This window comes from Terrapene carolina, unplaced genomic scaffold (assembly GCF_002925995.2).
Source record: "Terrapene carolina triunguis isolate 2854851 unplaced genomic scaffold, T_m_triunguis-2.0 Scaffold97, whole genome shotgun sequence".
Classification (NCBI taxonomy): domain Eukaryota; kingdom Metazoa; phylum Chordata; order Testudines; family Emydidae; genus Terrapene; species Terrapene triunguis.
Window position 1 is genome coordinate 15,271,121 of NW_020664448.1, and position 23,919 is coordinate 15,295,039.

Consider the following 23,919-nt stretch of genomic DNA (forward strand, 5'->3'; position numbering starts at 1 on the left):
AGGATCTAGATCAGTGGTTTTCAAACTGCGGGTCGCGACCCAGTACTGGGTTGCGGAATGTCAGGCACTGGATTGCGGTGGCTCTGGTCAGCACCGCCGAATGGGCCATTAAAAGTCCTGTCGGCGGTACTGCCCGGATAAGGTAGCTAGTTCCTACTTATTCTGACACCGCGCTGCGCCCCAGAAGCGGACAGCAGCAGGTCTGGCTACTAGGTGTGGGGGGGCCCCCACAGGGCTCCGCGTGCTGCCCCCACCCCAAGCACTGGCTCTGCACTCCCATTGGCCAGAAACCGGCCAACGAGAGCTGGGGGGGGTGGTGCCTGCGGGCGAGAGTCACGCGGAGCCGCTCTTGTCCTCTGCCTAGGAGCCGGACCTGCTGCTGGCCGCTTCCGGGGTGCAGCGCAGTCCGCAGTGCCAGGATAGGCAGGTAGCCTGCCTTAGCACCCCTGCTGCACTACTGACTGGCAGCCTCCCAAGGTAACCCCATGCCCCAACCCTGCTGCCCCAGCCGTGAGCCCCCCCAACCCGTTCCTGCACCCCAAACCCCTGCAGGGGTGAGGGCTGGGGCCAGGAATGAGGGGTTCAGGGTGTGGGAGGGGGCTCAGGGCTGGGGCAGGGGACTGGGGTTCGGGAGGGGGTCAGGGCTCTGGACTGGGGGTGCAGGCACTGGGGTGGGGCTGGGGATGAGGGGTTTGGGGTGCAGGAAGGGGCTCCGGGTTTGGGGGGGCTCAGAGCTTGGGCAGGGGGCTGGGATGCAGAAGGGGGTCAGGGCTCAGGGTTGGGTGTGTGGACTCTGGGGTGGGGCTGGAGATGAGGGGGTTGGGCTGCAGAAAGGGACTCTGGGTTTGGGAGGGTCAGGGCTGGGGCAGGAGATTGGGGCATGGGGTTGGGGCACGGGCTTTCCTCCGGTGGCTCCCAGTCAGCGGCACAGCTAGGGTGCAGAGGCAGGCTTCCCGCCTGTCCTGGCACCGCGGACCGCGCTGTGCCCTGGAAGCAGCCAGTAGCAGGTCCGGATCATAGGTGGAGGCGTGCAAGCAGCTCCACGCAGCTCTCACCCGCAGGCACCCCCCCCATCTCCCATTGGCCAATTACCGGCCACTGGGAGTGTGGGGTTGGTGCTCGGGGCAGGAACAGCACGCGGAGCCCCGTGGCCCCCCCTGCCTACGAGCTGGATCTGCTGCTGGCCGCTTCTGGGTAGGGACTACTAGTTTTACTACTAGTTTTTACTGGCCAGCCGCCAGGGACCCTGGGTGCTGAGTAAGACGACCCAGTGCCTTGCATTCCGTAACCCAGTACTGGGTCGCCACCCGAACTTTGGAAACTACTGTTTTCGATGACAGCTGACAATCCTGACAAATTCTCTGTTAGCATCACCATCAACTAATTCCTTAGAACCCTTCAGACTGGAACCATCTTTTTAAATCAGCTGTGCACAAAGCAAAGCTAGATGAACCAAACAAGCAGGTATTTGGGGGGCTGGAAGACTGGAGGTTCTAATCATATATTGATGACATATGGGTGTTTTGAATGTGCAGAAAAGAGCATGAATATGAGCCTAAGATATTATGAAAAGCAAGACAGGTCAGCCTAAAATCCAGTTCTAGGAATATAGCAATTTTTGTATGATAACCAGGAATGTATTTTGAGTCAGGAAAGAGTTGCTGGGACAGGGAGAACATGGAAATAGATTCTTTGATACAGTTAACTATATGGGGGGAAAAGTCATACCCAGGTTGTCATCAAAGCTGACATTCCACAATTAAAATAGCAGTAAAGAACCCTGAATGGCAGAGAACATAAACTAAAAGTCACTAATTGATAGTTAGGAAGAAACATTAGGACTTGAAAGGGTAAAAATATCTGTAGACTCATCAAAATCAGGAATGAGAGCACCGATGCAATGCAATAATTCTATAGTGACAATCATATGCACAGCAGGCTCTGACAAAGACCTAAGAAATTTATGAGAATAAAATGCCATGAATTGAGATAGGAAAGCAAGTAGTTGAAAAGGACCAAACTACTCATACCAATATTTTCAAATGCCTCACCAAGGTTACAGAGATTACAAATGAAGTAGTAGCTGTGATATGTTAACTCTAACTGGTATGCAGGAAAGCAACATGGAAAAAGTGGCATCCAGTGTTCTTTAAAGTGAGGCTACTAACAGCGATTATATAAAAAAAAAAAACACCCTCTTACTCAGATCTATTCCATGCACATAACTGAGTTGTATCTAATCACTTCGTTGACAATAAAAATAGGTTTCACTGCCCTTTACCTCTGTTGGCTCCACTGAGCCAGCACCGCTCAGAGAGAACAAGTTGGATTCTTCTCCTTCTTGTGGATCAGAATAGAATCGTTCCAATCATTCACACCAGCGTGAAACCATTAAGGAAAATGGTATCACCAGTGGACTATTTTGAAGAGAAGGGGCCTGCACAACTGAGAGGCTAAGTTCACATTGTAGGACCTGTATTATTCATGGGGATGCAAGAAAAGGCAAGAATCAGGCTTGACTCTCAGAACAGAGAGACTGTTTGCAGGGCTGGCAGTTTAAACGAGAGCAGGGTTTTTTTATTGTAAAGTGAGAACATTTGTGTGAAAATCATCAAAACTCAATAAGCACAGAACCTCACAGTGGCATTTTTATAGAGTCACTATGCAAAAGAAATCACATTTTAAAGATACGGGGGTTTTTAGGGGGAATGGGGGAAGGTCCATTCATAAAACCCTCTTGAAATGTTACAGGGAAATCCCCATGTAGCACAGTCAACTTCTAAACTGTCAGGGCCAGATTCTTAGCTGGTGTAAACAGTCACAGCTCCACTGAAGTCACTGCCGCTTTACTCCAGTTTGAGGATCTAGCCTGCAATGTTTAGAGAAACTGATAATTAGACTCCAAAAGGGATGTCTCAGTAGCAGATGGGAATGATGAAGTCATCCAGAAGGTAGAAGAGATGAGATTCCACCTGGGAGATTTAGAGGCCCCCAAGACAGAGATATATCAGAGCCGAAGCAGCATCCCTGGATCATTCAACCAGAAGATGTTTTTGCCATACTCCCCCAACAAAACTTCCCTGGAGCCACAGATCTCCATTTGGAGAATGGCAGCCAGCCAGCACAATGCTCCAAGGATTTTTCCATTCATGTGTACATGATTTTCAGAGAGGCAGATACTTTAAAAAAAAAAACAAAAAACACATAATTCAACATCAAAGATGTTTTTTCAGTCTCTGGTCTTATTTTGTCAGATTAAACAAACTTCTTAGCTTATAATTTTGCGTATAATTTCCCTGATGATGGCCTTTATATACTGTAGAGCAGTCATAAACATCTTTGGTTTATGTCTTTATACTTCAGAGATATTTAATTCTCCTGTGCTGGACAGTGTGGTGACAAGATATGCCCATAAGCATCTGTATTAATTGTGTATGATGATCTGTGTCCAAAATGGGATTTGTGTGCTCAACTTCTAAGGGTACGTCTACACTTTGAGCTGGGGGCGTGATTCCCAGCTCCAGGAGACATACCCCCAGTAACTCTCATAGAGCTAGCTTGCTCAAAAGAGCGGCAGAAGAGGCTATCTACCCGGAGTACATATCCATCTGAGATGGTCGGCATGAACTCAGGCTTGCTAGCCCCTCCCACCACTTGCAACACCACAACTATGCTCTTCTTAGTGCGTTAGCTCAATCAAAGCTAGCATGTAAAGTCTCCTCGAGCTGAGAGTCAACCCGCAGGCTTGAAGTGTAGACGTGTCCTGTGACTGTACGATAGACTAACAGAGGGTGTTGAGGGGGGACCCTACCTAGTCAGACTGTTTCGACACCCTCACCCAGAGTAGGCCTGATTTTCAGAAGTGCTGAGCACCTAACCACTCAGACTTCAGTGAGATCTGCTGGGTACTCTATACTTTTGCAAATTAGGTCATTAATTGAGGTGTCTACATATGGATTTAGGAGCCTAACTTTAGGCACCCAATCATAGAAAATCTTAGCTCAAGAGTGGGATTTTCCAGATGTGCCTACGTGACTTAGGAGCACAAGTTCCATAGAAAGTCAGAGACATGTTTCTAAGTCACTTAAGAACATGTGAAAATTCCATGCCAAGTCTCTTGCCTGTCTATGGGTTACCTCACCATATAAATGTGGGTGAATTCTCCATTATTGCATATTTATCTGAGAAGTTATGTGGTGAAAGCTAAGGACAGTAAATAAGCAAGATGTTTTGCAATCTTTATTTAGATACAGAAAATGTCAGTTACAGAACACCAGACAAAGTCACCCTCTTTCTTGCCCAATGTCTGAGGATAGAACATTTACAGGCAAGAAAATGGTCCAGTTATTTGTAGTGCAGCCAATGATTAAGTTACATTAAAATGGTTAATACAATACAATCCTGTTAAATATAAGTGCACATACAGTACATAAACATAATTTTCTATTCCTTATTAGAAAGAAAATAATTCCAATGACATACATTTTTCAATTTAAATTAGTTGATGATAAAGTACTTCTATGCCCATCTTAAATACATATTAAAGCAAACTATCTCCACTTAGTCTGGAGTTTGTCTACTTGCATCTTAACTGGTTACACTCTTTGCAGTACTTTAAAACAGAAATAACCATCTTATTATTTAAAAAAAGAGTTGGTCAGATTTCCTATCATTTAAAATCTTTGGCAATGTTTCCTTGGAACATAAGCAGAGATGGGGTCCACCTATCAAGGAAGGGGAAAAGCATATTTGGATACAGACTGGCTAACCTAATGAAGAAGGCTTTAAACTAGGTTTGAACGGGGCAGGTGACCAAAGCCCATAGGTAAGTCAAGAACATGGAGACCTGGGAGAAGGTTCAGAATTTGGGGGAAGCATGGGCTGTTATAGCAGGGATAAAGGAGAGACAAGACAGAACTGGGGGCGGGGAAATCAAATCAATATCTCAGATGTCTGTATACTAATGCAAGAAGTATGGGGAATAAGCAGGAAGAACTCAAAATGCTAGTAAATAAACATAACTATGACATAGTTGGCATCACGGAGACTTGGTGGGAAAATACGCATGACTGGAATATTGGTACAGAGGGTACACCTTGCTCAAGAAGGACAGGCAGGGGAAAAAAAAAGAGGATGGAGCTAGGTTCCAAAGAGGATGGAGCTAGGCTGTTCTCAGTGGTGGCAGATGACAGAACAAGGAGCAATGGTCTCAAGTTGCAGTGGGGGAGGTCTAGGTCGGATATTAGGAAACACTATTTCACTAGGAGGGTGGTGAAGCACTGGAATGGGTTACCTAGGGAGGTGGTGGAATCTCCTTCCTTAGAGGTTTTTAAGGCCCAGCTTGACAAAGCCCTGGCTGGGATGATTTAGTTGGTGTTGGTCCTGCTTTGAGCAGGGGATTGGACTAGATGACCTCCTGAGGTCTCTTCCAACTCTAATATTCTATGATTAAAAAAGGGAGGAGGTGTTGCCTTATATATTAAAAATGTATACACTTGGACTGAGGTTGAGATGGAAATAGGAGACAGGCTTGTTGAAAGTCTCTGGGTAAGGTTAAAAGGGGTAAAAAACAAGGGTGATGTCATGGTAGGGGGTCTACTACAGACCACCTAACCAGGAAGAAGTAGTAGATAGGCTTTTTTTAAACAACTAACATCATCCAAAGCACAGGACTTGGTGGTGATGAGGGACTTCAGCTACTCAGACATGTGTTGGGGAAATAACACAGCAGGATACAGATTATCCAATAAGTTCTTGGAATGTATTGAAGACAATTTTTATTTCAGAAGGTGAAGAAAGCTACTAAGGGAAAGGCTGTTCTAGATTTGATTTTGACAAATAGGGAAGAACTGGTTGAGATTTTGAAAGTGGAAGGCAGCTTGGGTGAAAGTGATCATGAAATGATAAGAGTTCATGATTCTAAGGAGTGGTAGGAGGGTGAACAGCAAAATAAAGACAATGGATTTCAAGAAGGCAGACTTTAGCAAACTCAGAGAGTTGGTTGGTAAGATCCCATGGGAAGCTAGTCTAAGGGGAAAAACAATTGAAGATAGTTTGCAGTTTTTCAGAGACATTATTAAGGGCATAAGAGAAAACTATCCCACTGCGTAGGAAAGTATGACAAGAGACCACCTCAGCTTAACCAGGAGACCTTCAATGATTTGAAACTCAAAAAAAGAGTCCTAGAAAGGGTAGAAACTAGGTAAAATCACAAAGGTTGAATATAAACAAATACCACAAGTATGTAGGGACAAAATTAGAATGGCCAAGGCACAAAACGAGATCAAACTAGCTAGAGACATAAAAGGTAACAAGAAAACATTCTACAGATACATTAGAAGCAAGAGGAAGACCAAGGACAGGGTAGGCCCATTACTCAATGAGAGGGGAAAATAATAACAGAAAATGTGGAAATGGCAGAGGTGCTTAATGACTTTTTTGTTTCAGTTTTCACCAAGAAGGTTGGTGGTGATTGGATGTCTAACATAGTGAATACCAGTGAAAACGAGGTAGGATCAGAAGAGGCTAAAATAGGGAAAGAACAAGTTAAAAATTACTTAGACAAATTAGATGTCTTCAAGTCACCAGGGCCTGATGAAATGCATCCTAGAATATTCAAGTTGCTAACTGAGGAGATATCTGAGCCATTGAAAAGTCATGGGAGACGGGAGAGATTCTAGAAGACTGGAAAAGGGCAAATATAGTGTCCATCTATAAAAAGGGAAATAAGGAGAAGCCAGGGATTTACAGACCATTCAGCTTAACTGCTGTAACAGAAAGATAATGGAGCAAATAATTAAGCAATCAATTTGCAAACATCTAGAAGATAATAATGTGATAAGTAACAGTCACCATGGATTTGTCAAGAACAAAGCATGTCAAACCAACCCAATAGCTTTCTTTGACAGTGTAACAAGCCTTGTGGATAGGCGAGAAATGGTAGACGTGATATATCTTGACTTTAGTAAACCTTCTGATACTGTCTCGCATGACCTTCTCATAAACAAACTAGGGAAATGCAACCTAGATGGAGCTACTATAAGGTGGGTGAAAAACTGGTTGGAAAACCATTCCCAGAGAATAGTTATCAGTGGTTCACAGTCATGCTGGAAGGACATAACAAGTGGGGTCCCACAGGGATCAGTTCTGGGTCCGGTTCTGTTCAATATCTTCATCAATGATTTTGGTAATGGCACAGAGAGTAGACTTATAAAGTCTGCAGACGAGACCAAGCTGGGAGGGGTTGCAAGTGCTTTGGAGGATAGGATTAAAATTCAAAATGATCTGGATAAACTGGAGAAATGGTCTGAAGTAAACAGGATGAAATTCAATAAGGACAAATGCAAAGTACTCCATTTAGGAAGGAACACTCAGTTGCACACATACGAAATGGGAAATGACTGCCTAGGAAGGAGTGCTGCAGAAAGGAATCTGGGGGTCATAGTGGACCACAAGCTAAATATGAGTCAACAGTGTAACGCTATTGCAAAAAAAAAAAAAAAAAAAAAGCAGGAGTGTTGTTAGCAAGACACGAGAAGTAATTCTTCTGCTCTACTCTGCACTAATTAGGCACAACTGGAGAACCGTGTCTAGTTCTGGGAGCTACATTTTAGGAAGGATGTGGACAAATTGGAGAGAGTCCAGAGAAGAGCGACAAAAATGATTAAAGGTCTAGACCTATGTGGGAAGATTGAAAAAATTGGGTTTGTTTAGTCTGGAAAAGAGAAGACTGAGAGGGGCCATGATAACAGTTTTCAAGTACGTAAAAGGTTGTTACAAGCAAGAGGGACAAAAAATTTTTCTTAACCTCTGAGGATAGGACAAGAAGCAATGGGCTTAAATTGCAGCAAGGGCGGTTTAGGGTGGACATTAGGAAAAACTTCCTAACTGTCAGGGTGGTTAAGCACTGGAATAAATTGCCTAGGGAGGCTTTGGAATCTCCAAGATTGGAGATTTTTAAGAACAGGTTAGACAAACACCTGTCAGGAATGGTCTAGATAAAACTTAGTCCTGCCTTGAGTGCAGGGGACTGGACTAGATAACCTCTCGAGGTCTCTTCCAGTCTTTGATTCTATTCTATGATTCAGTCATATTTGGACTTGATGATCTCTCAGTAGTTTTATTTGTGACACTTCTGTCCTCTTCAACACAAAATACCCTGAGACCATAGACTTTTTTTAAAAAATGACTGAGCAGGCCAAACAAACCTAATATGTGAGTGCTGAAGTAATAAAGATCCTACACTGTAGGTGAAAAATAAAAATGGTATAGTGGAAAGCCTTTAAATATATTAATAAACATTTAAAAATCTCTTAAGTGACACATTAATTTAAATGTAATACCACCCATTAGACAGCAATACTGACCCAGAGACTAAAAAAAGCTATTTCATACTCAGGGGGTCAGTGGCAAGGAGTCTGAGTGAGAAACTGCTGAATGACACCATTAGGTATGATGGGATGTGCCATGGGCAGGCTTTGTGGTGAGATCTGTATGAGTTCACACTTGGGTCAAGATTTCCAAAGCTGGGGGCCTAAAGCTAAGCTTCTAAGTCCTTAGTTAGGCACCTAAGTAAGTGGTTTGATTTTCAAAAAGTCTGACCTGCATTCACTTTAGGGAGTACTCCTGGGTGCTTTTGAAAATCGGGTCACATCTTTAGGGACTTAAATAAGGATGCGGGAGCCTCTCTTTAGGCACCCACCTTTGTTAGCTTTGGCTTTGTAAATAGCGTCAGGTGCACATCAACCTGTACTGGCCAAAGATTATAGCCATGCTCTGCACTGGCCAAATATTTCTGGTCCAAATCCTTCAGCATGTTGGCAGAAGCACAATCTCAGAGGCCTTTGCTATCATGCGGCAGACTGAGAACAGATGATATGAAAGGATTTGGCAATTATGCATCTTCCAAACACACACGCAAATAGAAAGAGCTGCCAAAACAATAGGAGAGAGAAAAAAAATCGAAGTTATGTTTACCAGTCCTATTAAAAATATAAGTAGAAAATGTTCAGGATCAATTAAAATAAATTTCACAGCAAAAAATAAATAAATAAAAAATTGTGTTTTGATGCTACTGTCTCATGTACCTTTTTTGTGAACCGGTTTTGTCCCCAAACATACACTGAAAAACTTGGCTGCAATATCTCCTTTAGAAATAGCTTAAAGGCTTAAATACTCGACTCTGAAAAGCTAAAGTTACTTTTTGCCTGTCCAGTCACTGTCCTCGTATGGTCCTTGGTGGCACCTTAATATTATAGGTGCTGGGTACGTTAGTAACACAGCGTTACATCTGCATTCCTTTAAAGTGCCTGCCAAGCATTTGTTTAATTTTGTCCATGCTGAAATGAAAATGAGAGCACTGCTTAGAACAATTCTTTGAAAAACTACATGCAGTTCACACCATATGCTACTATGCTGAATCCCTATTGGAAACACTTATAAAATGGAGATGAAAGGACTATAATGCTGATGCCATATGGTAGGTGACTGGGGAAATATTCTGAAGGCAAGAAAAATATTAGCTATTGCTCTGTCTTAAATGTGCATGGACATTAGGGGAGAGGTTTTATTTCCTCAAGAAATGTTATAATTAAATATATTCTTTGGAAAAGAGTTTTTATAAGAAGACAGTTTGATAAACTCCTTTTTAAAAAATCTAGAGTTTTTTTCAATTAAAACAACAACAATTTGGTTTTGGCATTCAGGGTGAAATTCAGTAGAGGGGGGCCAGAAAGCCCAACACAAGCCCTCAAAATAGACCTTTTTCTTATGAAGGATTAAGTGGTGCATTGGCCTGGAGCAAAAGGATGATTTCCCCCCACAGTTACCAGCTTTCCCAGATACTCTTTTTATTTTCCAGAAATGGGATTGGGGGAGAACCAAAATACAGTAATGTGCATGTTAAATACTACTGAAGGCAGAACATAATGCAAAAATAATTACTCTATTGTACATGTAGCTACAATACAAATATAGACAGCCACTCTAATCTTTTAGGAATAAGTAGAAAAATACAGCATTTCATGTATTTGTACAGTTGCAGTTATGGATAGATTCACAAAGGTGTTTTGTTTTGTTTTGTTAAGGCCCAGGGTTTAGGACACCAGTTACCAAAAATATATCAAAATAAACTACTTACATCATCATTTGTAAACTTGGATGCTGTCTTGTTATCTACTTCTGCATCATTAAAGAGTACATTTTTTCTGATACATGATGACATTCTGTGACACCACATCAGGGCCGGCTCCAGGTTTTCTGCCGCCCCAAGCGGCGAAAAAAAAAAAAAAAGCCAATCGGCGGCACTTCGGCGGCAGCTCGATCGCGCCGCTCCATTCTTCGGCAGCAGTTTGGCTGCGGGTCCCTCAGTCCCTCTCTTCCTCTTTGAGCTGCCGCCGAAGTGCCGCCGAAGAGGAAGAGAGGGAGTGAAGGCACTTCGGCGGCAGCTCAAAGAGGAAGAGAGGGACTGAGGGACCCGCCGCCAAATTTCCGCCGAAGCCCTGGACTTGCCGCTCCAATAGCGGACGGACTGCCGCCCCTTTGTATTGGCTGCCCCAAGCACCTGCAAGCTGTTCCACATAGTCAGGCCCCTGAGCCTGCATGAAGCCCCAGTGAGCTCACTGGGCTCTTCCCAGGAGCATAGGTTTACCCATACAGAACAGCTTGCAGGATAGGGATGGAGGATTTTCCTGAAGGAGCTTGGTATCTTTTACATACTTCAACTAAAATGCTTGTTATTGATCTGGAATGCATGAAAAAGTGACCTCGTGCCTAATGGCACATAAACTGATTGACACTGGTGGTCTGCAGTATATGTGTTAAGCACTAAGACCTTGCTCCTGAAGGCTTTAGGTCTTCAGAACTCCATTGATGCCAGTGTGAAAAGACTGCAAGAACAGTCATAGTAATTTTTCAAAACCACATTGATTTAAGACGTACTAACGTCCAGTAATCAGAGCGAAGCACTTATAGTTGTTGAAAGGAAATGCTTCTAGGTAGTAAGTCTACAGGTCCCTGGAAACATTACTAACAATCCAAGCTATATATATATAGTAACTATTATCCACTGGGGAGAAATTTACCCCTTCACTGAGAGCCAGCAGAAAATCTACACACTACTTAAGTCCCACCCCAGCCCCTTAAAACAGGGCTTTAATGAGATGTAAGTGGTGCACAGGCATCATGTTGGTGCTGGGATGTGTGGGGTGGATTTCACCCTTTTGAGTAGGCATTTTGATTTTCTGATTAATTATATTTGGTTGCACGTGCAATTCATATATAAATATTTCCCACCCCCAACACCTAAACCAGTTCTTTCCTTCTCTAGATAGAGCAGAGGAGGCTTGAGAGTCTTAACACAAAGATCTGGTCTGAAGGATTTACACAATGGGCAAATGAGGAAGAGGAGGAAAGAGGTGTGTTATTGTTCAGAAATTAATTTTTCAGTTCATTTGAATATGGCCCACACTTCCAACTACAGGCTCTATCATGATCTTTTTCTCCTAATCAGAACCCACACCTAGGAACAAAATGATTCTTGGTTCTCTCACCATTAATTGAAACCAGTCACCAAGTGCGTAGTGTTCAAATCTTCAGAGGGGCTCTCTGTAGTGTTAACGAAGACTGTCGCAGCAGGATAAATGATCTCTTCAACTGTCACATATGTCCCTGTTAAAAAGCCAACGACTCCAATGACAGCTATAAAGATGTCTTTAAGTATCATCCACACACTTAAGTTTTCCTTGTAAAATGTGAGGATTTCAACCAAAGGTGGCAGGATCAATGCCAAAGTGCTGCTGCTTACGGCACCAACAAAGGAAATCACCAGGTCTAGGTGAGGGATCAAGACTGCTACAGCACCTGAAAGAGATAATAAGCATTTTAATCTTAAATTCAGCATCTTCATTAAAATAAAACCTTGAAAGTTACATAAGCCAGTGAATCACAATCTAACGAATATTGAGCGATTTACCACTCATTGGTAATTCTAATCAGTGAAGAGCCCCAGACTTTACTAACAAATAAGAATAGTCTTCATCTCTTTTTGTGTTGAATGCACTTTTTTCTGTGTTGGATAAGTTTTAGTGCTAATGTAAAGTACCCAGCTTGATTTTCAGATCCCAAAGTGAATTTGCAGGGCTGGCAGTTCAAAACAAAATTTTGTGTACATGTGGAATAAACAAAGTTTGCTTTGCAGATCACTGAGACACAAGAGATCTGAAGTTGCGTTGTGACACTTTTACACTGATTTTTTTCCAAGAGAATGACAGGTAGAGGGGGAGACAGGCTTTGCAGTGGAAGGGCTGGCTGTAACTAGCACAGGCTATATTGGGCAAACAAACAAACAAACAAACACACACACACACAAAATCACCCTACAAACTACATCAAATTTGATGTCCTGGTAAATGATATCCATATTAAAAAGTAACTTAAAAATTAACCAAAATGGACATACAACTCCCTGACCATTTGGGATCCCATGGCCACTGCAGTCCCAGCTTATTTGGACACCTGTCTCTTGAAAAATATCAATCATTAAGACTGTTCAGTTTGTAAAATACCTCTGACAGGTTACCAATTTACCAGAGTTCAGTCCAGACAGACGTATTTAGAAACAGGAACTATTGAGCCTTCCAGCACTGGGTGGTTGATCTTCGTCCCAATACTGTAAAATTCTACAAACGGAATTCACAGTTCCAAAAGAATCAGGGTCTCTGATGTTTTTAATCCATTTGTCTGGAAACTCTAACCAAGTTGTCCTAGTCATGATTTAGCGCCATACACGTGTGTCGTGTAATGAATGAATAATACAGTTCTGTATTATAAAATGAGTTGAGCAGAGGCTCCAATCTAATCCCCAGTGAATGGCACGGAACAGCTGACCTCCCTTCACAAATGCATCCCATTTTGGCTGGCAGAGATTAGCACAGACATTCATGTCAGCTGCTTCCTTGGAATAGCTAAATGGAAGGAAGGGAAAGGGGAAAACCGGTATGAAAACCTCCAGCATGACCGGAATCATGCACAAAACATTTTTTGCTCCTCATTTCTATATTGCTCCACATATTTCCCAACCGCCACCACCCTCAACCCACCCATCTACACCCGGCTTCAGTGCCTTTTCCTTCAAGAAAAATGTTAGTGGAGTAATGTTTATAGTATTATAATGTTTATAGTATATGGCAATAAATAATGCAATGATTGGAACGAAGATACCTTTATGTAGCAAGTGAGGGCAAACCCTAACTAAGTGCATACCAATGTGATCTTTTCTCAGCCTGACAAGCAGCACTTTGATTTCAAATGGAACCTTACAAGTTTTGCAGACTAATATCCCAGATGTAGGCCAGTTTGGACGCATGTCTTGAATTCTGAGGACAGCTGAAATTAAAAAGGCAACTTTCTAAAATAAATATCGTTCATGAATCGCAATAAATTTGTGGCACTTACCACTGCGTGATATGAGCATCACAGCAAACACCTCAAGACGTTTCAGAAAAGGATTAGGCTTTTTTATGATTAAGACAGCATCTCTAGATACACTATGTAACAAAGACTGGATTTATGACCCTTCAGAGTATTACAGGGCTCTCCTATTATCCTACCCTATTAACAGAAGTTAGCTGCAGAGTAAATGATACAGACATCTTGTGGCAGCTGTGGTCTGTGAATTCCACAAAGTTATAAAAGAGAATGCAATGACACTCTGTCCAGAGGGAAGTAGGGGGAAAGACAGCAGTCCTAGAGAAAACCTTAGGTACACCCAGATACAGGGAGAAAGCTTAGACTCTGTTTTATGTTGTGATGTTATTCAGTTCACAATAAAGTCAAACACCCGAAAGTGGGTATTTGCCCTTCTATAGTGTGGAGCAGATTTGGGATGCCACCTTCTTACACACTCCATAGATTAAAGTTTAAAAGACTACCAATTGTCAGGCTTCTTGGCATTTCTCCTGTTTAGGACTGGATGGCTTTAGTAGTATGGGGTTAGGGGATCCAGTAATCCTTGATTTCAGATGTCTGGAAGAGCCAAAATAGAATATCTACTTTAAGTGATGAGTCCACAAGAACAGTAAGGCATGTAAGTGCAGGTGGCTTGCATACTGAAAACCACCTTGAGGTGAGTAGTTGTGCAGCATATCCCATTATTCGCAAGGGCTGAGAACACTTAAGTTTAGTTCAGTCCCTAATTTAATTCTCTATTCCTTATGCAGCCCAAACTCCCATTGAAAACAATAAAGTCGGCACCTTGGGTGCACAAACGATACAGAATTGGACCCTCAAGCCTGGACAATTGGCAAGCATACTTAATACTTGTACAATATTACATAACATTAAAGTTATCGAAAACTGAAGTTGAAATGTTTGTGCTGTGTGGTAAAACTCACAGTTAATGAATTTGTTGAAGACTGAAGCAATGGAGAAAGCTGCGCATTTATTATCTTGCTAGTTAAATGGATGCAGTGGGTGTACTCATTAAATATGGATTCTTTAACTTCTGTAACAGACCTCTTTCAGTTCAATGTAAGTGCTGACAATTAAACAGGATTATTCATTAGTTATATTAAATTGGAATATTTGAAAATGTTCTTGATAAAAAAATAGTGAAAGATTTAGTGTTTTTTAAAGATAGAAACACATTAAATTAAAATATATATTGCAATTGTTCGTTTAGACTGGAGAAAGGCAGAAAAGGGGGTACTTTGGATTAGATTACGCTAAATCAAAACTCAATCCGGATTGTTTGGATCCTGGTCCTATTTTATATCAATCTCAAAATTCCTGTGTTGGGAGGCCAACAACTCCACTGACAACTATAAAATGTCTAAGAATCAAATTGACAGACTTAAGTTTTCCTTGTAAAATGTGAGGATTTCAACCAAAGGTGGCAGGATCAATGCCAAAGTGTTGCTGCTTAAGAGTGCCAAAGAAGGAAATCACCAGCTCTAGGTGAAGGAACAGAGTGTTGCTGGATTTTAGTTAATTTCTTCTTTCAATCCCTTAACAATCTACCCAGAATTACAAGTCACATATTCCCCTTTCATTTATGTCTGCTAAAGAATGCTTCCAGAGTTGTTGTTAATATGCCAGTTCCACAGGAGAATCAAACAGAAGAGTCACATCTGCAGAGAAAAGCCTACAGACTATCAATAATAATTTCTAATGCCTCTAGGATATTGAAAATCAAACAGTAAAGACTCAAGAAGAGATTCGGAACCTTGATGAGGCATTGTGTAAGGTACACAAAGTGTTCTGTTTGGGGAGTTCTAGGAATCTTAATATGTACTATACAGAAAGTCAGAAATCCTGCAATATTCACATGAAAAGGTCTTTTGGGTTTGACTAGCAGTGAAATCAGCTTCAGGCCCCCAGGAAATGAGTAGGAGCAGTTTGAACAGAAGTATCTCATAAAAAGGATTGGGACAGTGCTGTCCCAACACTGCAGTAACATTCTTCTGGGATGTGGTATTTTGGAAAATTACTCTTTTTATAAAGGAGAGATCTCTCCAGTGGAGAATTTTCCTTTACTTAACTTCATTCTGTTTCTTTCCTAGTTATATTGCCTCTATCTTAACCAATTTCGCTCCCTCCTACAGGCCAGCCAATTTAAAAGCCAGCCTTACTTGCTGAGGGATTTCCTGCCCCATATGGTGAATTTCACTGAGTTCAGCAGGAAAAAAATATTCTCTCCTTTCCTCCAGGACAGGCAGCCCTATCTGGCTGATAAAATACAAGGCTGTACATAGACTCATCAAATATGTGTAGTATAAAAACCTCTTCCTAATACACTGTGAAAATCATCTAAGGGGGAAATTTACCTGCCCCTGGAAGGCCCTGAGGTACAGGGGTACAGATTGTGTGGCTCGGTATCCTCCGTGAAGCAGAGAGGCAGTTTCCTTGGTGGTCTCTAGGAAAAAGAGGCATGACCACTGACAGGGACTATCCCCCTATGAGCATACCTATCCATAGGGTCCTACGGGTTAAGAAAGAATCCAGCTGCACACCCCAGAGCAGATAAGAAGAAAGGATAGGGACTGAGCTGTAGGGGTAATAAGCAAACATCACATAACAGTGGCACACAGCATACTCAAGGCCTAGATTAGAAGCATCTGTCACCACTGTTATTACAGACATGTACCTGAAACCATATATTCTGCTAAAGATTTTGAATGAGAGGAAATGTAAACAGGGTGGTAAACAAACAACATATAATTATGTTAATGAGATCAGTTAATGAGTATATAGCATCTCAGCAATGTAATGTACCTAGAAAAACAAAGATGCACGTGTTTTTCAAAAATTGAGAGGAAAGAGAGTCCTGTGGTTAAGGCCCTAGACTGGGACTTGGGAGATGTGGGTTCAATCCTTCCCTCCACCACAGACCTTAGTCACTTAGTCTCTCTAAACTTCAGTTCCCCATCTGAAATGTGAATAGTATTTCCTTTCTCCTGCTCTTTGTTTGTCTTGTCTAGTTACAGCATAAGCTCTTTAGATAAGAGATTGTTGCTTACTCCATTCTAGGCATTTACAAACCCAATGAGCCCTGACTTAGTTGGGGCTTCCAAGTGGTACTGTAATACAAATAATTAAAAAAAAACAATAAGAACAATTTGATTTCTACCTCTTCATAATGATTTGACATTTAATATCTTAGCATCAGATAATAGAGCAGAAACCATAAGGACCATTTCAGGCATATAGATTTGTAGATCCCAAGGTCAGAAGGGAACCATTGTGATCATCTAGTCTGGCCTCCTGAATAACACAGGCCTTAGAACTTTCCCAAAATAATTCCTTGCGCATATCTTGTAGAAACACATCAAATCTTGATTTTAAAAGTGTCAGTGGTGGAGAATCCACAACAACCCTCGATAAATTGTTCCAATGGTTCTCACTGTTAAAAATGTACGTCTTATTTCTAGTCTCAATCTGTCTGGTGTCCACTTCCGGCCATTGGATAGTATTACATCTTTCTCTTCTAGATTTAAGATCCCATTGTTAAATATTTGTTCCCCATGTAGGTACTTATAGACTAACCCACCATCCCTTTGTTAAGCTAAATAGACTGAGCTACCTGAGTCATGAAACATGCCTGCTGGGATTTTTTGTCCATGGCTTGAATGTGATCAGCACAATACTGATAACATTTAGAAAACTGCTGAAAATATTTGCCTATTTGTTGCAGCTGATTATGAAACTTGCCAAAAGTCATCATCTACTACAGAAAATTTTCTGTCACATCAGTATGTGCCTAGGCAAGCAGAATATATCTAAGGTTAACATTTGTACTGCCTCCATGAGGTCAGTGCAACACAGATTTATTCCCTCTTTATTTCATTTTTCTGACATTTAATGGAAAGACAGCACTCATTTATTAAAGATGGGTCTTTCACAGAGATATTTTCAGGAAATGCCGTATTCCCGTTGGCACAAAAACAAATCATATTTTTAAAGCTAGAGCAATGGCTGGGATAAGGAAGAAGCTAGGCTCTTCCAATTGCTATGAGCGGCACATAAGCGGTTGATGAAGAATTGTCTGTCAGATACATTTGCATTTTAATATGAAAAGTAAAGCCATTTTCTTCCAGTGGGTTCAGGCTGTAACCAGTGTGATCAGATTCTTGGGGAAAGACACCGTGTCAGTAATCTTCACTTGACATAAATAAGCTACAAAGACATGCAACGTTTATGCAGTGAGACATGGTGCACTGCTTGAGAATCTGACAAGATCTGAAGAATTGCTTAACCGGGGTTTCAGATGCAGGAACAAGAGTGGTGATAGTATTTTTAAAGGCATCTCACCACTCCCCAGCTCCCAAGACTCCCCATTCACTAGCTACTCCATGCCACCACTCTCCACCTCGCTACCAGTCAATTCCAGCAGTGCCCACCTCACCTCACCACCCTCTATAAAAGGCTCCTTCCAGACTTCTCAGGCAGAACTTGATGTGAAAACATAGCTGAATATTTCATTTTCCTTTGTATTCCTCTGTAATCACTGGTCTGTAATTGGGATTCAATTAGTTATCATGAGATCTTTTCTACCCGGTCAAGTTAACACTTTTATACTGCTGGATAAAACTGTTGTGTTATGGCAAGATATCATGGTAAATCTCACAATCTGTAGATGACAATTCCTATGATTGCTGGGCTAATCCTTCATATTCCAGGTTGGAATTAGGAGATGCCAGTTGTAGCTCTATAGTTAAAGTATGAGCTGAGTGTTGCATGTTAAGAGGTCAAACCTCTGCTTTATGGATGAAAAATTCTAGGTATCCTCCCCAACATTACATATGTTGTTAAGTGCTGAGGAATGTTGCTGCTGCAGCAGCTTTTGCTACCGTTGTTGGAGCTCCAAAGTCAGCTGCACTAGCAGACGGCGCAGTTTGTTAATTCAGCAGACCTCAATGTTACTCATAAGAAAGACCACAGGCTTGGTTCAGTGGCAAAGGTGCTTTGCTAGGTTTATTGTGATGAAGCCAGGTCTTCGCGCCCCATAGGAGCTACAGGTACACGAACAGATGTATGCCTGTGATAACGGACAGTTCAGTCAGCAGCGGGAGTCTGTAGGCTGGACAAAGGTGCCCCTCCTATTACTTTTATACATAGTGTGATGGGGCAAGGCCAGATGGCTACAGTAAAGTAGTGAGGAACAGGTATGTTAGCCCCAGGCTAAACAAATCCCTGGTACCATGGTCACCAAATGGCAGTTGCTCCAGGTTAATCAAGACACCTGGAGCCAATTAAGATTTAAATGTTTAAATGCAGCTTTAAATGTTGGCAGTCTCCATATATTTTGCAGGGACAAATATATGACAGCTGACATTTTGTTTCAGTTCAGGTGCAGAATGTTACACAATAAGCACCTACAATCTCTCCCTCAGAGACACTACATTAGTCCTCTCTTTGTTGTTTGCCTTAATCTGAAATAAAAGCCACCTAGGCTGAAAATTACATATTTTAACCTTTTTGTATGAGAACATTGTATCTTGGGTCTTAAAAGCTAGCCATATTTCCAGTGTGGGTGTTTTAAATAGATCCAGTATCATATTTTTATATAGTTTAAACTGTTCTTTTTCTAACTTGGCTCTTTTAAACAAGAAATGTTTTGACTCAGTCTTTTTTCATTTCTGCTTTGGAAAAGTGGTAAGAATTAAATCTGTAATCACACTGATGGGAAAAGCAGCTAATACCACATTCTTTAAATGAAAACACAAGCTCAACAGGATTTTAACTCAATACCATTAAAATAAGAAGTAAGAAGTTTTGTCTTTATAGCATCTATGGTGAAGATTTTCAAAAGCCCAACTGATTTTCAGTGGGATTTGCGGTCCTAAATCCATTAAGCACTTTAAAAAAATCTCCTCCTATAGGACTTCCAAAATAGCATTTCAGGGAGGGGAGTACTCCCATACTAATGCACAACAAACATATAATGAGGATGACTAAGCATAAAAATGAATATAAGAACAAGCATGTTTCTTAGGCTCTGTCTACACAGGGATTTTAGCAACTCTTGTGGCTGCACCATCCAAATTGCTACAAAGACAGTTTAAATTGGTACAGCATGATTTACACCAGCACAATGTACCCTGCTTTCTAGCTACAGCAAATCATTTTGCACTAGTGTAAACTGTCTCTCCAATAAGGGTTTTCATTGCTGCAGTTACCCTGGTGGCTACAATGCCACTGTAGACAAGTTTCAGAGCGGTAGCCGTGTTAGTCTGTATCAGCAAAAAGAACAGGAGTACTTGTGGCACCTTAGAGACGAACAAGTTTATTTGAGCATAAGCTTTCATGGGCTAAAACCCACTTCATCGGATCCGATGAAGTGGGTTTTAGCCCACGAAATGATGAAGTGGGTTTTAGCCCATGAAAGCTTATGCTCAAATAAATTTGTTTGTCTCTAAGGTGCCACAAGTACTCCTTGTTCTTTTTACTGTAGACAAGGGCTTGGTTCACACCAAGATTCCCACATATGCAACATTTAATGGTCAAACATAATTTACTGCAGTTTGGTTCAGCAAAAACACGTTAAACCCATGACAACGAGAGATAATTTTCCCAAATGTAGTTTTATATTTTACCATGAATATTGCAAGGGCACCAGTTTAAATTATTTAAATATGCATCGTTATAGTAATTAGGTCTATGGAGAAAACACAAGAGAATAAGTTCTATGAGCTGGATGGTCATGGCTATAACCAAAATTCCCCGAGTAGATTTCTTTAATGATGGTAATGCCCTTTATTCTAACTTGGCTTAAGTCACTTTTGTGACTTTCAGCATAGGAATGTACTAGGAATAGAAGGGACTTATATAACAAGCTACATTTACAAACATTTAAAGGGACACTCTCAAATCAGATAAAGAATTTGTTCTAAAGCTAGACAAAAATCAGGAAGATCACAACCGACATGTGGAGAACTTTGTGGGATGCCCAGGGGTACTCAGATATTCACTAGCCTAAGTACAGGAGACATCCTCACAAAGATGCCTGACATAGGCTTGAGCATTCAAAGTATAGCTAGCTGGGATCATGGTTCTGTGACTGATGTGCTTGACAGAAGAGCAGATTCAGGAAGTTTACAAATTAGGATTTTTTTTCTTACTCTACAAAAAGGAAAGTAACCAGTAGAAACATTCCTTTAGGTGGTCTGCAGAGACATGCTTCAAAAGTTTCTTCTTGCCAACATCATTTCACAAATGTTAAAAATTTATGTTGCTATACTGCTTTCCGGATACCAAGAAAGATCCCAAACCTGCAAATGCATCCATGTACGTAGACCACCTACACGTACGTATGCCCAGGGAGAGTCTCACTGAAGTCAAGGGGATTCCATTCAGGCACCGGGCTATGGCTGTGTGAATGCAGGGCCAAAGATCACAAATAAAGGAAAATCGCTTTTTAAAAAAAATGATAATGTATTTAGAAAGTTATTGCAGTCACACATCTATAATATTTCTCTTAAAATATAAAACCAAACACACAATAAATATATCTAACTGGTCACCAAGAAGACAATTTAAGTTTCATTTTGACCAAGTCTAACTACCAGAATTTAGCATTTCAATAAAAGCACTTTATTTTTAAAGCAATAATACTCCCTTACAGTCTTTACAATTCAAAATGTGGCCGCATTCTAGGTTCATCTGGGTACATCTCAACAAATCAATTCCCTGCCATTGACGGGGCCCTGGACATTGGCACATCTTTGTCTCTCCTATTCTCTGCCCATGGCACACAATAATTTGGTCTCTAGAAGGCTGTGATACTTTAATCTAATCCAGATTACTGGGCTCAGTGCAATGGTAACTAGGTATTGGTTTGTGATGTGCAGGAGGTCAGACTGAATGATGGCTTCTGGCCTTAAACTCTATGATGCTCTAATACTTGAACATTAGAGCATCAGAAACTGAATGTGAAACTGATCAGAAATCAATTAACCTGAAGTGAAATTGACTAATCTATTTGTATTGTCCAAGATGAGTATGCAAATAGTAAATAAAATCATTACTGGTCAAGACTAAAATATATTTAACTTTTAATAATTTATGGAGTTATTCACACAGGTAAGAAGTCTGTAAGCAGGGGTTTAACATGTGAATTTTAAATAGAACGCATGCCAATAAGCAACAGTGATTAAGAAAATCATTGCTTCTGAATACAGGCACTAATTATTATAAAGCTTGGTTTTTTTCTGTTTGTTTTAACTCATTTTAGATTAGATGATTTCTTTAAGTACTATTCTGATTAAAATCTTGGGCAGAACACAATTGATTAAATCCAAATATCTTAAACTATATTTTTACAAGTATCAGTGCAGTCTCAAAAGCAAAACCAATAAAGAATAAAGCAGGAAATATATTGGAAGCACACTACATAAGGTAACAAACTCTACTTTCATACTTGCAAGAAAAAGAGATAAGACTAGCATCTAGGACAACCATACACATCATATTGTTCTGTTTTATTCCCAATGGAGTAAAGAATGCTTTCATCATTATCTTTCAGCAACATAGGCCTTGGCTACACTCAGGACTTACCGGCAGCGCTGCGAAGCGCGAGTGTAGTCGCGCCGCCAGCGCTGCGAGAGCTCTCTCACAGCGCTGTAAGTACTCCACCTCTCCGAGGGGAGTAGCTTGCAGCGCTGCGAGCGAGCGTGCAGCGCTGCAGGCTCTGATTACACTGGCGCTTTATAGCGCTGCACTCGCTGCGCTCAGGGGGGGGGCATTTTCACACCCCTGAGCGCAGCAAGTTGCAGCGCTGTACAGCGCCAGTGTAGCCAAGGCCATACTGTAGGCTGAGAGAGACTGAAATTGCTCTAACTCTACCCTTTGCTTGCCTTCACACTGCTACCCACTGTTTTTGATTGATTTATCCTATGTTAACAGGATTCATTCAGGTCAAGCAAGAGAAGATAGCGTAAATGTCATTGTTAATCTTTCATAGTGAGAAGTAATCAAGGACACCCTACACCCAAGCAACAAAAACTTTGTAACCCTCACAATAGTCTGTTCCCTGAACCAGTGCACACGTCCTTTTCTCTGTACCCCTGCACACACTATTATATAAGGGGTTGTAAAAAGGTGAGGATGAGTGTATTTTAATAAACAAAGAGTATATAAAGTTTTGCACCGAGGACTTTTCAGAACGTGGATAAATATCACTGCTCTGTATTCCAGATGAGGCAATTAGGAGGTAAATGATTTATCCACTTTGACAGCAACAAGATGGAGGAGTCAAGGCCAGAATTTTCAAATCCAGGTGCCACAAGTTAGGCATGCCAAGATCCTGCACCCACTAGTTCTGCGAAACTCCCCCTTGGATAAGTTTCCTACTACTAACACTAGGAGGAGTCAGTTCTCTAGCTGCCTGTGCTGTGTTTGAGTATTTAAGAGGCAGAACTAGCAAAACCTTGGGTTTCCAGGATTTGCACAGGCCTTTTGCAGATATCCCTGGCTTGGAAGCCAGAGGAAGTTTTTAAGACTGGCTCAGGGAAGTAGTTAAGTCAGGTGCACAGGGCTCTAGATTGGGAGTCAGATAAAAGGAGCCCAATTTTCAGAGATGCTGTGTGTGGGCACTTGCCACTGACGTCAAGGGGAGCCACCAGTGCTCAGCTTCCTAGAATAGGGCTGCTTATGCAACAGGAAGTAACTGGATTCAGGAAGGTGGGGAAGACCCCCTCATGTTTGGCTACGCTCCCCATCTAAGAAGAGGGAGGATTCAGCTTCTATCCACTAGAATAGAAGCCTTCATGTGTGTACTGGGGTGTGTGCACGTGTGCTCGTGGATGTTCCTGCTGACATCACCATAACAGAGCCATGATAAGGGCTGTGGTTGTGAGGGGCTCCCCATGCATAGACCTCTGCAGGGGGGTGCTGATGGAGGCCCCCTAAGGTAGCAGGTTTCAGAGATAACAACCATTCAGAGGAGTGTGCCAGCTCATATCTCTTAGAGCTACCATGTCATGCTGTCTGCAGACTCAGGAAATGAAGACTGCACCAGTTACACTCAGGGCATATTTTCAAGTTTTTCTTTGCAACATTGAGAACTAGAAACTCTTTTTAAAATGAAAGTTGAGATTCCGATCTGATTGTTTGACTCCAGGAATTGGGGCCCTCGCCATGTGCCTATGCCCTATGTACTTAACCTAACTACTTCCCTGAGCCAACCTCAATAAAAAAAACCTAACTGGCTTCTACACCAGGGAAGTCTGTAAAAGGTCTGTGCAAAGCCTGGAACCTCAAGTTTTTTATGAATTCTGCCTGGATATCCAGAGATACATGGTTCTTCACAGTGCAGTCTGCAAGAAAAACTCTTATCCTGATTGGTTTCATGCAACTAGTGTGTGTAGATGCTTGGCATAGCCCACTGTGAAATATTATCAAATGTTTCACACTTCACTTGACTGC

At 41.6% G+C, this 23,919-nt stretch overlaps 1 protein-coding gene across 1 annotated transcript in view; it reads right to left on the reverse strand.

Moving 5' to 3' along the window:
- Positions 1-9,218: 9,218 nt before the first annotated feature.
- The window catches only part of SLC36A4 (solute carrier family 36 member 4), a 214,724-nt gene continuing 200,023 nt past the window's right edge, over positions 9,219-23,919 (reverse strand). The window contains exons 11-12 of the mRNA XM_026651640.1: positions 11,550-11,859; positions 9,219-9,338 (exon numbers count right to left, since the gene is read on the reverse strand). Coding sequence (XP_026507425.1) covers positions 11,552-11,859 — 308 coding nt within the window. The 3' untranslated portion in view covers positions 9,219-9,338; positions 11,550-11,551. The remainder of the gene's footprint in view (positions 9,339-11,549; positions 11,860-23,919) is intronic.